Source organism: Primulina tabacum, chromosome 9, assembly GCF_025594145.1.
Source record: "Primulina tabacum isolate GXHZ01 chromosome 9, ASM2559414v2, whole genome shotgun sequence".
Lineage (NCBI taxonomy): Eukaryota > Viridiplantae > Streptophyta > Magnoliopsida > Lamiales > Gesneriaceae > Primulina > Primulina tabacum.
Window position 1 is genome coordinate 31,489,663 of NC_134558.1, and position 12,591 is coordinate 31,502,253.

The window sequence follows — 12,591 nt, forward strand, 5'->3', positions numbered from 1 at the left end:
GGTATCAGAGTTTTGGCATCAAATTTCTCTCAAAAAATTGCATATGATTAAGTGCAAAAGAAAGAGAGAACAATTCATTTTATTTATTTGTTTGGTTGTCGTTTTCTTTCTATTTTCAAAATGTTGTGTCATCCATTTTTCCCTTATTGTACTTACTATTTATTTATAAGATATAATTTTGTGAGATGTTGGAATGATAGTAGATGATTGTGGTCAAACTATAAATTTAATTTGATATATGATGTGTTATCTATATATTCTGTATCATTTCATCTTCATCTAAATTGTCTTTTTTTTGTTACTCTTCCTAATATTTAGTGTGTGGATGGATAAACATTTTTTTGGGTTTTTTTCAATCCATAATGTTTTCTATATGTTATGTTTATTATCATTTGCTAATAAGATAGGTTTTTGAGATCGAATTTTTAACTTTCTATATAATTCATATTATATATAATTAGTGTCAACGTGCATCGCACGTACTTCATGCTAGTTCTCTTAAAAGCATAAATAAATTTTGGCTGTGTTTACGGATAGATTGGTATATTTGGATTTCATGGGATTTATATTTAAAATATATTTGATTTGAGATAATATGTAATTGACAATTCTTTCAATATAAAAACTCATATAAGATCGTCGATCTAATTTTGTGAAATGATCTCCATCCCGACTTATGAAAAATTTTAATTTTTTTTATATCGAAAGTATTACTTTTCACGACATAAATGAAATTGGATCAACTCGTCTCACGGACCGTGACATGAGACCTATTTTAATTTTGAAACACTTTGAAAATGTATGTAAAAATATATAGGAGGAAAAGATGAAATTGACATACCAACATAAATTATTTGTCCAAATATGCATAATGAATTTAAGTTGAGAACTTTGAAATCTACTTCAAATTTACTTATCCTACATTTGACATCCCCATTTTGCTATATCCAAGGGAGGTTGGATATACATTAGAGCAACTTACAAGAACAATACTAATACAGCGGCCTTGAGCCATCATCTCCTTATCAACCTCACAGGAAAGCCCCCTTTCATCTTCAGAATAAGCGACAAAATATACGGTGGATTCGAAATCCTCTCAGGAAGTCCACCCCCATCAACAGCAACAACCTCAAATCCATATATTATAGCTGCAGCAACAGACTTCATCTGCACATAAGCCATGTCCTTCCCAAGACATATACGCGGTCCACAATGAAAAACCGGAAACTTGAATTGATCACAAGCTTGAAAAACTCCATTTTCATCCAACCATCTCTCCGGCAGAAACTCTCGGCAATTAGCACCCCACAATCTCTCCATTCTCCCCATCGCATAGGCCGAGTAGTCAGCGAACCAGCCTGTTAGGAATCAAATATGATAGCTGTAACGAACATTAATATTTTCAGGATAATGGCGAAACAAAATTAGATACGATTTTATCGTTTCTAGTAGGATTAAGGTACTCTACCACATCATCCCAATATAATCCTTTGTGGTTAGCCATCGTATTGTAAATTAAATGGAAAAGTAACGAGTTCTAGGCATCTAAGCATTTATCTATGAATATAGACCATAACCAAACCATGTTTCACGCTTTTTTCCATATTCAGCCTAATCTTACTATCCAAGATTTTCACACAAACCTTTGCCCACAAATGTGCCACTTCTTAAAATGTCGTCTGACATGGTTAATCTTGAATTGATTGGTACAGGAGGAAATAGCCGTAGAGACTCGGTCAAAGCAGCATGCAGGTAATTGAATTCTTTCAGCATCTTGTAGCTAAAAATTCCAGGTAATTCATCAGGAGATGCTCCTGAAAATTCGTTATAGATTAAGCGCTCACACCGAGGATGGCCAGCAATCAACCAGAAGAACCAAGTTAGTGCTGTTGAGGTTGTATCTTTGCCTGCATCGAAGTACATTTTCAATCCTCGAGAGTGAATTTCTATAATTTGGCATAAACTAGGGAGGTGTCGATTTAATATATCCAAAGCATTTTTTTTTTTGCGTACCTGCAAGCACGAAGCTGATCACTATATCCCTCAAGAATTTCCTTTTATCATCTTCATCGTGAAACTTCAGGTTTGAGGACGAATACATAAACCTTGACAGCAAATCTTGAGGAGAATCTTTCTCGTTTATATCTCCAATTTGACAACTTTGCTCTTTCAGTCTAATGATATTCATTGCAAAGCTATCGATAATTCTAATCGCTTCTCTGAATTGTCTTTCGCTTCCTATGCCAAGTGACCTTTTGATTTTCCATAATAAAGGTAATGGATGCATGAACCTGCTTGAACTGTGGTCCACAGCATAATCAAATGCATGAAAAAAGGAGGAGCTCGAGGAATGAAAGCCATTCTTTTGCAAGTCCAAAGATGAAGGATCGACACCAAAAGCAATGTTACATACATTATCAAAGGCGAACTTACTAAGAACATCTTGAAGATCGATCACTTCTCCATTCTCACAGGCAAAGGATAAGTAAGGAATCAACCGTTTCGAAAGCTGGGATTGAACTGTATCTGATATGAAATGCTTAAGGGATTTGGTGTTGAACTGGTGGCTGGCAATCTTGCGTTGAGTGAACCAGATTTCACCATCCACATTAAAGATCCCATTTCCGAGCAGTTCATTGAGGACAGACTGGAATCGAGAGCCTTTCACATAGTTGGAGAAATTGGAACGGAGGAGGTGGTCAAGATTAGCAGGATCAGCCGTGCAAATTACATGTGAGAGGCCAAGAAAGAAGTTCGCTTGGATAGTGAGGGATGGTGATGCGGAGAGTAAGTCGGTAACCCAGTCATGGAAGCGATGGCGATTGTAGAGTAAGCCTACAAGATTTCCAATGAGAGGGTATGATTGAGGGGTCGGGTTCTTACTGTAACGAACAGTGTAGTGACGACGGAAGAGGAAGTATATCACCCACAGAACATAGAAAATCAAAGTAATGAAGCATAGAGAAGCCACACTGAGATCCATCACACTGCCAACTCGTCAGCACATTACTTCGTCGCAAATCAAAGCCTGGAAGAAGACAAAGATTTGAGGGGGAGTTCCACATATATCTATCCTATGTTTAAACGGCAAAAAGTTCCTATGGAACTCCTAAAACAGTTCTTTTGCAACTTACCTAGTCATTAAATGCATTGTGGATGGAAATGGATCTGGGAAGTTCCACATATATCTATCCCATGCTAAAACGTTGGTCGATTTGTCATGATATATTTGATGAGAAAATTTATGAAAAATATTCGAATGAGACAATACTTTATTTTGATTGTGCTTGAGTGCACAAACAAAGACATTGGATATGTCGTGCTATCAACCACAAGAATCACGATTGATACAAGTTTTATGATCACAAAAAAGTTTTGAAATAAGAGTTAATATGGAATGAATCGACACATATTAACGACACAACTGAAATGAAAGCATAACAAGCAAAATAAGGGGATTATGATATCTTGAAAATGAACCTCGACACATTGCTAAGCAAACCAATAACCTCGGTAAATGACACGAGAATCTTGATATACGATATTGCACCGTAGGTATCATACCTCAACACACAGGATTAGGGTGGACCAAAATAAATATAGATCATAAATTTTCTTTGACAAAATATTCATGATAAAATAGCATTTTAATCAATAACCTACATTTAGTTTTATTAACAAATTTAATTAATAACAAGCAATGATTCAATCAATCCAAAACATGTATAACCAAAAAAGTCCTAAAGATGTATAACCAAAATTCGATCACGAGTAGCCTAATATACATGTTGGAGAAAAATATAACAGAAAATGTCTTCAACTGAATTTATATAACAAAATATATCTTTGTTTTAAATAAAATTAACAAATAATCCATCACATAATGATAAAACTACAAAAAGAATTATATATTAAAATAAAAATACATCAACAAAGTTCTTCAAGCTCCAATTGATCATATTAAAAAATTACAACATATATCATGAAACTTATATTTAAGACAAACTTAAAACTCATATCTAAAAAACATTAATCTTAAAGAAAGAACTAACAGTTCAGGATAGGTACACTGCTTCAATATCTTAAAACATAATACTCTGAGCTTCTGAAAAGGCTCATCAAATTCCCAAAAAGTATATATCCAAGGATCGAGAGATTCAATGTCAAAAGCCAAAAAAAATAAAATATGAGCAGATATACAATAAAAGCATGCGATGTGATTTAAACTTTCGAGTGATGGGAATCATTTGAAATTTTAAGAAACCGTAACCCAGAAAGGAAATCAAGAAAAACAGATGAGTTCTGAAATTTGCATCTGATTCAAACAACCAAAATCCATCCATTGATTCTTGATGAGAATACAAGTAAAACATGCACATGGAAATCAGTGTGTGAAAGAAATATTTGATGGAACCTGTTGGTTGAAGATGAAGACTGCTGCCCAAAAATCAAGTGGTGCCGGGATTTCGCTTCTTGCTTTGGATTAGATAGGGTTAATTATTATATTTTATCAAATATAGTTTTTTTTAAAAAAAAATTAAATGCGACTGAATCTCATATTTGATTTTCTAGAATTGTTTTTTTATTATATGTAGACGATCGTAAGTGGACTTACTATATTATAGTGAGAAAATCATAATTTAATAACAATATATATTTAATGAAACAATATCATTAATTAAATAAAGATGCAGAGATAAGTGTGTTTCAGACATACAGATGGAAGTGCAGGAAAGTCAAATTATGATTATCGGAAATTTTGGTATAAACAGCAGAGATATGCAAAAAAGAAAAGTAGAGTTGACCAAGAGAACTCACACACCATGTCAGTGCATCTCGCTTTTAACATAGAAATCTTAGTGATTTAAGTACTCACACTTATGTCTACCGAATCATTCAAAGAGTATACTGTATGACGTCAAAGTGAGGTGTTGTGTACTATGTTGTCACTGTTGGATCAATCTTATACGTGAATAATTATGTGTTGTGGGTTGTCTATTAAGTTAAGCCCAAAATAAAGTGATCAATTAATGTTTCGGGTTATTGAGCTTTAATTTATCTACTGGGTTGTGGGCCTTTAATGTGTAGAGACATAAGTGTAATTTTTGTTTTTATTATGAGCTAAAACAGAAATATCAGAAGATATTGATAAACATTATCTATAAATATGGGTCATGGTCCCCAGATCTCGCGTTATCACTTTCACTATTCTCTTCCCCATTAAGAAAATAGTTCTGAAGAGAAACTAAAGAATTCTCTCAAGGAAAGAGCGCGTAGATCTGGAAGATCAAGACACGTTCTAAAGAATTCAGGATTATGGCTTCAGGTACGCTTCCGCTTAAGTTTTCAATCAAATTCTTGATGATTTATCATGATGGATTCTGCGGTTTATGGGTTTTCCCCAACAAGTGGTATCAGAGCCAGTCATGTTTGAATCCTTAAGATTTGTTTAAAGTTTTGCATATTATTTGGATCCAGATCTGGAAAAGAAAATTTTGTTTAAAACTTTTCTGTTATGTTTTAAATCTGAAAATTTTTTTGATATGGCTCCAGATCTGGAAAATATATTGATATGTTTTCAGATCTGAAAATATTTTGATATGGTTTCAGATCTGAAAATTATTTTGATTTAGATCTGAAAATATTTTGATATGGTTTCAGATCTGGAAAATATTTTGGTTGAAAACCAAATCTTTTAAAGTTTCAGTTTTGGTAAAAAGATTTGGTTGTAAATTTTAAAAAAAATTTGGTATAAGATTTCGATTTTCCTTCCAGTTTTGTTCAACAAAATATTTTAGAGAAAATCGAAAATTCAGGATAAAAAAAAGATACGGATTCGGGTCGGGTCGTACGGAACCGGGTCGACCCGACCCGTACGGAATTTCCGAAAATTAAAAAAAAATTTCCAGGTTCAGGTTTATTCGTTTAAGGTTAAATATTCATTAATTCAAATAATGACAAGGTTATATGTATTTTTAAAATTGATTAATTGAAATAAAATGTCGCCAAAGTGACATCTTTTATGGAAATTAATTTTATTTTGAAATACAAAAGGATTTTGGGTACATGTGATTTATATGAATATTGATCGGCCCAAAGAAAGGTTAATATTTAATATAATCACATATGGTAAACATGTGATAGTTGTTCGGTTTTTCATGTGAATAATAAATCGGCCCAAAGGAAGGTTGTTATTTGACATGATAGTTACTATCAGTGTTTGACTACTGCGCCATGATATCACTTACAAGTTAATCTTTTGTCCAAAGATGAAACATTAATGGAGTGCTCGATATTTTGTTTATGAGGGTTTACATTATTTGAATTCATTGATTATTTTATTTGGATATTTGGTTGAGCATGTATGCTTTGTTTTTTGTTCTCTATTCAGATTTGACTCCTGCAAATATTCATTCCAATATAAATTCTATTCCTATGTTAAATGGCTCTAATTTTAAATCGTGGCAAGAGAATTTATTGATAGTTCTCGGAGTCATGGATTTGGACCTTGCGATAAGGGTTGACTCTCCTCCCGCCATTACCGATAAGAGTACCTCTGATGAAAAGAGGGAGTTTGAAGAGGTGGGAGAGATCGAATCGCATGTGTATGATGATCATGAAGAGGGCCATTCCAGAAACATTCAGGGGCACAATGTCTAGCGACATTGCTACGGCTAAGGCTTTCCTTCAAGACCTCGAAAAGAGGTATGCTAAAAGTGAAAAGTCTGAAATTGGTACACTTTTGGCAAGCCTCGTTTCAATGAGGTACAGAGGTAAGGGCAACATCAGGGAGTACATTATGGAAATGTCTCATCTTGCTTCAAGGTTGAAAGCACTGAAGCTTGACCTCTCTGAGGACTTCCTGGTGCATCTGGTTTTGATATCTCTTCCTCCTCAGTTTAACCAGTTCAAGGTGAGCTATAACTGTCAGAAAGAGACTTGGTCTCTGAATGAGCTCATCTCGCACTGTGTCCAGGAAGAGAAAAGGTTGAAGCAAGACAATGACAGAAAGTTCTCATTATGCCTCTACCTCGAAGGATAAAGGAAAGAAACGAAAGAATAAGGAAGCTGCGGATACACAGTCTCCGAAGAAACAACAGAAGAATCCTAGTGATTCTCAAAGTTCTGGTTGTTTTTTCTGTGGCAGTGATAGGCATATGAAGAAGCAGTGCAATAATTATCACGCTTGGCGTGCTAAGAAAGGTATGCTTCTGAATATGATTTGTTCTGATTCAGTGCCTAGACACACGTGGTGGATAGATTCTGGGGCAACAATCTCACATCAGTGTGTCTATGCATGGTTGCATGGATTGCCGAAAATCAAGTGATGCTGAAAGATTCATCTATGTTGGTGACGGCAACAAAGTTGAAATTGAGGCAATAGGAAAATTTAGATTATTGTTAAAGACTTGAATATATTTGGATCTTTATGAAACATTTGTTGTGCCGTATTTTAGACGGAATTTGATTTCCATTTCTGCATTGGACAAATTTGGTTATTCTTGTTCTTTTGGAAATGAAATATTCAGTTTGTTTCTCGATTCAAAATTGGTTGGTTCTGGTTCTTTATCAGGATACGATAATCTTTATTCTTTGGATGTTTTATTACTTTATTTAATGAATCCCTGCAAACAAGTAGAGGCACTAAAAGAAAATTAACCAGTGAGAATTCAGCTGCGTTATGGCACAAAAGATTGGGTCATATATCTGAAAAGAGAATAAGGAGACTCGTGTCAGACGAAATTCTCGAACCTTTAGATTACACAGATTTTAACAATTGTGTTAATTGTATAAAGGGAAAACAAACCAACAAAAGGAGATTTGAAGCTAATAGGTGTTCAGGCGTCTTAGAACTTATACATACTGATATTTGTGGACCATTCCCTTCGGCTTCTTGGAATGGTCAACAATATTTTATAATGTTCACAGACGATTTTTCAAGATATGGCTTCATTTATCTAATTCATGAAAAGGCACAGTCATTGAATGTGTTCAAAAACTATAAAGCTGAAATTGAAAATCAACTTGGCTTAAAGATTAAAAGCGTTAGATCTGACCGTGGTGGTGAATACTATGGTAGATATGACGGTTCAGGTGAACAACGTCCAGGACCTTTTGCTAGATTCCTGGAGGAATGCGGTATCGTCCCACAGTACACTATGCCGGGTTCGCCCAGTATGAATGGTGTTGCTGAAAGACGAAACAGAACGCTTAAGGACATGGTGAGGAGTATAATAAGTCATTCTACCTTACCAGAATCACTGTGGGGAGAAGCACTAAAGACCGCAGCATATATCCTTAACAGGGTTCCAACTAAGGTAGCGACCAAAACCCCTTATGGACTTTGGACGGGGTAAAAAAAAAGCCCAGTCTTAAGCATCTGCACGTTTGGGGATGTCCAGCTCAGGCAAGGCCTTACAAGCCTAATGAAAAAAAACTGGACTCAAGGATGGTTAGTTGTTATTTTATTGGATACTCTGAAAGATCCAGGGGGTACAAGTTTTATGATCCCACGAGTAAGTCGATTTTTGAGTCAGGAAATGCCCGGTTCTTTGAGGATGTTGAGTTTGCGGGGGGGGGGGGGGATAAAGTAAGAGATATTGTCTTTGAAGAGGAATATGTAAATATTCCCACAGGTGTCTTGGACATGGATCAGGATCATATTCCTCACTTTGACCAAGACACAATACAGGAAGACAATATCAGAGATCCTCCCATCCCAGATGAACAAACTCAAGCACCTCCAGAACCTATGCCATTAAGGAGATCCACTAGAGAGCGGAGAAATGCATTGCCAAATGATTACATTGTATTTCTTCAAAAACATGAGGCAGACATTGGATTGATGGAGGATGATCCTATTAACTTCCGTCAAGCCATGGAAAGTTTTAACTCTCAAAAGTGGAATGATGCCATGAATGAGGAGATAAAGTCCATGAAGGACAATGACGTATGAGATCTTGTCCCATTGCCTAAAGGTACGAAGCCCATTGGTTGCAAATGGATATTTAAAACCAAGAAGGATTCGAAAGGCAATGTGGAATGGTATTTCAAATTTCATCAAGTCATCGTCTCGTTTGGTTTTGAGATGAATTTGGTCGATGATTGTGTGTACCATAAGTTCAGTGGGAGTAAGAATATTTTTCTGGTTTTATATGTTGATGACATTCTACTCGCTAGCAATGATATAGAGTTGTTGCATGAAACCAAGAGATTTCTAGCTAAGAATTTTGAGATGAAAGATCTTGGTGATGCATCTTTTGTACTGGGTATTCAGATACATCGGGATCGTTCTCGGGGTATTCTTGGATTATCTCAGAAAGGCTATATAGAGAAAGTCCTCAAGCGATACGGGATGCAAGATTGTAAGCCAACAGATACCCCTGTGGCTAAGGGAGACAAATTTAGTCTCAAATAATGCCCAAAGAATGATTTTGAGGAAAAAGAAATGCAGAAGGTTCCATTGCATCTGCAGTGGGGAGTCTGATGTATGCTCAGGTTTGTACACGTCCAGATATTGCGCGCGTGACAGGAATATTGGGACGATATTTAAGTAATCCAGGAGTGGAACATTGGAAAGCAGTCAAAAGGGTTTTACGGTACCTACAGAGAACAAAAGATTACATGCTCATATATCGGAGGTTGGATCAGCTTGAGATCATTGGGTATACTGACTCCGATTTTGCTGGATGCCAACATAGTATGAAATCTACGTCGGGCTAAATCTATGTCCTTGCTGGATGTGTCATTTCCTGGAAGAATGCTAAACAGTCTCTTATAGCTTCTTCAACCATGGCAGCTGAGTTTGTAGCTTGTTATGAGGCATCCAATCATGGAATATGGCTGCAAAATTTTGTCACGGGAATGCGCATTGTTGATGGCATTGAAAGGCCACTAAGATTACACTGTGACAATAAATCAGCAGTTATGTATTCCAATAACAATAGGAGCTCGACGAAGTCAAAACACATTGACATCAAGTTTCTGGTTGTTAAAGAAAAAATTCGGAGTGGAAAGTTGTGTATTGAGCGTATCGGTACAAACTCCATGGTTGCGGATCCGCTTACTAAGGGACTACCACCCAAACAGTTTCATGAGCACATTGCTAGTATGGGTGTTATGTCAATTGAGGAAGTTCAGTTTTAGTGGGAGTTTGTTGTTTTAAATGCTTTTCAGTTGTAGACATTTTCAGTTACAGTTATATAAATTTATTTTCTGCAGAAATAAATTTCAAGTTAAGTCACACTCTGATTATGATTTAAAGTTTGATCTCAATAAGGTTAAGAGAGGACCAGTTTGAAATAGGCATGTTACGATCACATTGCATGAAATTTTCATGCTACACATCCACTTCATGATCCATGTCATTCAGTTGTGTTGGCATATATGACCATTGATGGGTCTAGTTACCTTGATTGTAGCGAAGACTGCTTTGATCCTATGTTGATGTGATTGATGGACCAGATTGGTTATAGATACATTTCGGAGTGACAACAATTTTGAGCTCATAAGGTTATTTTTACAAACATAATTATAAAGTTGCACATATAGCCCAAGTGAGAGATTGTTGGATCAATTTATTTATATGGGCTTATATGTGAATAATTATATATTGTGAGTTGTCTATTAAGTTAAGTCCAAAATAAAGTGATCAATTAATGTTTTGTGTTATTGGGCTTTAATGTATCTAATGGGTTGTGGGCCTTTAATGTGTAGAGACATAAGTGTAATTTCTGTTTTAATGATGGGCTAAAACAGAAATATCAGAAGATATTGATAAACATTATCTATAAATATGGGTCATGGTCCCCAGATCTCGCGTTATCACTTTCACTATTCTCTTCCCCCATTAAGAAAATAGTTCTGAAGAAAAACTAAAGGATTCTCTCAAGGAAAGAGCGAGTAGATCTGGAAGATCAAGTCTCGTTCTAAAAAATTCAGGATTATGACTTCAGAGGTACGCTTCCGCTTAAGTTTTCAATCAAATTCTTGATGATTTATCATCATGGATTCTGCAGTTTATTGGTTTTCCCCAACAGTCACATCTAACACAACATGCAGCGGAATATTTCGACACACAAAACTTTACGTAAATAAATAAGACTTATCAAACTAAATAATCAAAATTACGGACGCAGCTTTTGTGAAGTCGAGAATCATTATGATGAACAACACACTAATCGGTACTATAATTAGGTGTTATGTCTGCGTGTCTTCAGCACTTCATGACAATACAACACAATGTCTTGGCTTGAGCCCTTGGTTCTTCGACATAAATCTTTAATTCTCCCGCGGTGTCTCTCTCTTTTTTCACGCATGTTGCACAACAGCTATCTTTGATTATTCATACGATGAATCCTACAAGATATGGAAACCTGAGTTTAATTTCTTAGAAAATAAACTCTTTTAGATACTAATATTATATATAGAGTTCTTATCATAAATATCTATTGTCTGAAAAATAAAACAAAATTCTATAATATATTAGTCTATATCAGTTTATCAAATATCGTCAATGGTCACTGTGGGGACCCGGACGCTAATCATCATCTTAATCATCTTTGGGATTTAATTATCAATTAAGATAAATAGGGTCTAACAATTTTTTTTTTTAAAATGCGGAACGTAGTGAAATAAAACATATATACATCTCAGTATAAAAGTGCAAGTCCTGTATTGCATACATTTATTCAACTAAGGTTTAATAACTAATATCAAGTGTCCAACACTATCTCTAATCCAAGTCCGGAGCCTCCACTCTAATCACGATCTTTCCTTCATCTCCTCGACCCTGAATCTGTCCCACCTGTTGTCATGCACACATACAAAACAAGACAACAGCCGGATAACTCCGGTGAGAATAAATCCCAGTATAAACAATGTAAACATGCAATCATATGAAAACATATACAAAAGCATATAACAAATATCATTCACATGCAGCCAATCAACAAACATGTATGATATCAAAACTGTAAATCAACTAGTCATCACAGACTCGACTCAAACAACGCGTCGTCTCAGACTCGACTCAACCTCTAACCTAGGGATCCCAATGTCTGGATATTGATAGTTATATCGAATCTCAGTCGATAGGAATGAATCAACCCTAAACGACATCGATATAATTCATATATCCAGTGTCTGGGCGAAACAGCCGCAGAATTGACGAATCAGTCAAGAATTAAGCGAATCAGCCAATAACTAGACGAATCAGCCAGTAATTAAGCGAATCAGCCAATAATTAGACGAATCAGTCAGGGACTAGGCGTATCAGCCGATAGCCAGATGAATCAGCCGGTAACTTGGCGAATCAGCCAATTACTAGCGAATCAGCAGTCAATACATGCATACAGTAACTAGGCGAATCAGCCGATGACTAGCGTATCAGTAGTCAATACATGCAGTGGCTATAAATCAATAGACTACAAACATCAATCTCATCAATTACAAATATCAATGTAATAACTAAGTATGTGATTTAGGGAGACTCGATTCAAACCTCACTCGAGTTGTGCAATCCCAACTCAACATTAATTTATACCTTTCTTTCTGATACTCTGACTCTGTCGAAGTCTCGAACTCAAAGCC

At 35.7% G+C, this 12,591-nt stretch overlaps 1 protein-coding gene across 2 annotated transcripts; it reads right to left on the reverse strand.

Moving 5' to 3' along the window:
• Positions 1-800: 800 nt before the first annotated feature.
• On the reverse strand, positions 801-4,557 carry LOC142555211 (cytochrome P450 94A1-like). Of its 2 annotated transcripts, none has more exons than XM_075665964.1 (4): positions 4,415-4,557; positions 2,014-3,028; positions 1,644-1,907; positions 801-1,358 (listed from the first exon to the last, which is right to left on the reverse strand). In XM_075665964.1, the coding sequence occupies exons 2-4, from the start codon at positions 2,981-2,983 to the stop codon at positions 1,015-1,017; spliced, it is 1,578 nt and encodes a 525-aa protein (XP_075522079.1). In that variant the 5' UTR covers positions 2,984-3,028; positions 4,415-4,557; the 3' UTR covers positions 801-1,014. The 2 variants fall into 2 exon arrangements, with proteins under 2 accessions (XP_075522079.1, XP_075522078.1); XM_075665963.1 differs by lacking the exon at positions 4,415-4,557 and adding an exon at positions 3,135-3,990.
• Between the last annotated feature and the right edge of the window lie 8,034 nt (positions 4,558-12,591).

Bases quoted from the DNA above. Each gene is read 5' to 3' on its own strand.
- LOC142555211 (XM_075665964.1), bottom strand. From the start codon at position 2,983: ATGGATCTCAGTGTGGCTTCTCTATGCTTCATTACTTTGATTTTCTAT. The intron at 1,908-2,013 runs GTACGCAAAAAA...ACTTCGATGCAG, and splicing joins GATCAGCTTCGTGCTTGCAG to GCAAAGATACAACCTCAACA. The intron at 1,359-1,643 runs GTTTGTGTGAAA...GATTCCTAACAG, and splicing joins TGGCACATTTGTGGGCAAAG to GCTGGTTCGCTGACTACTCG.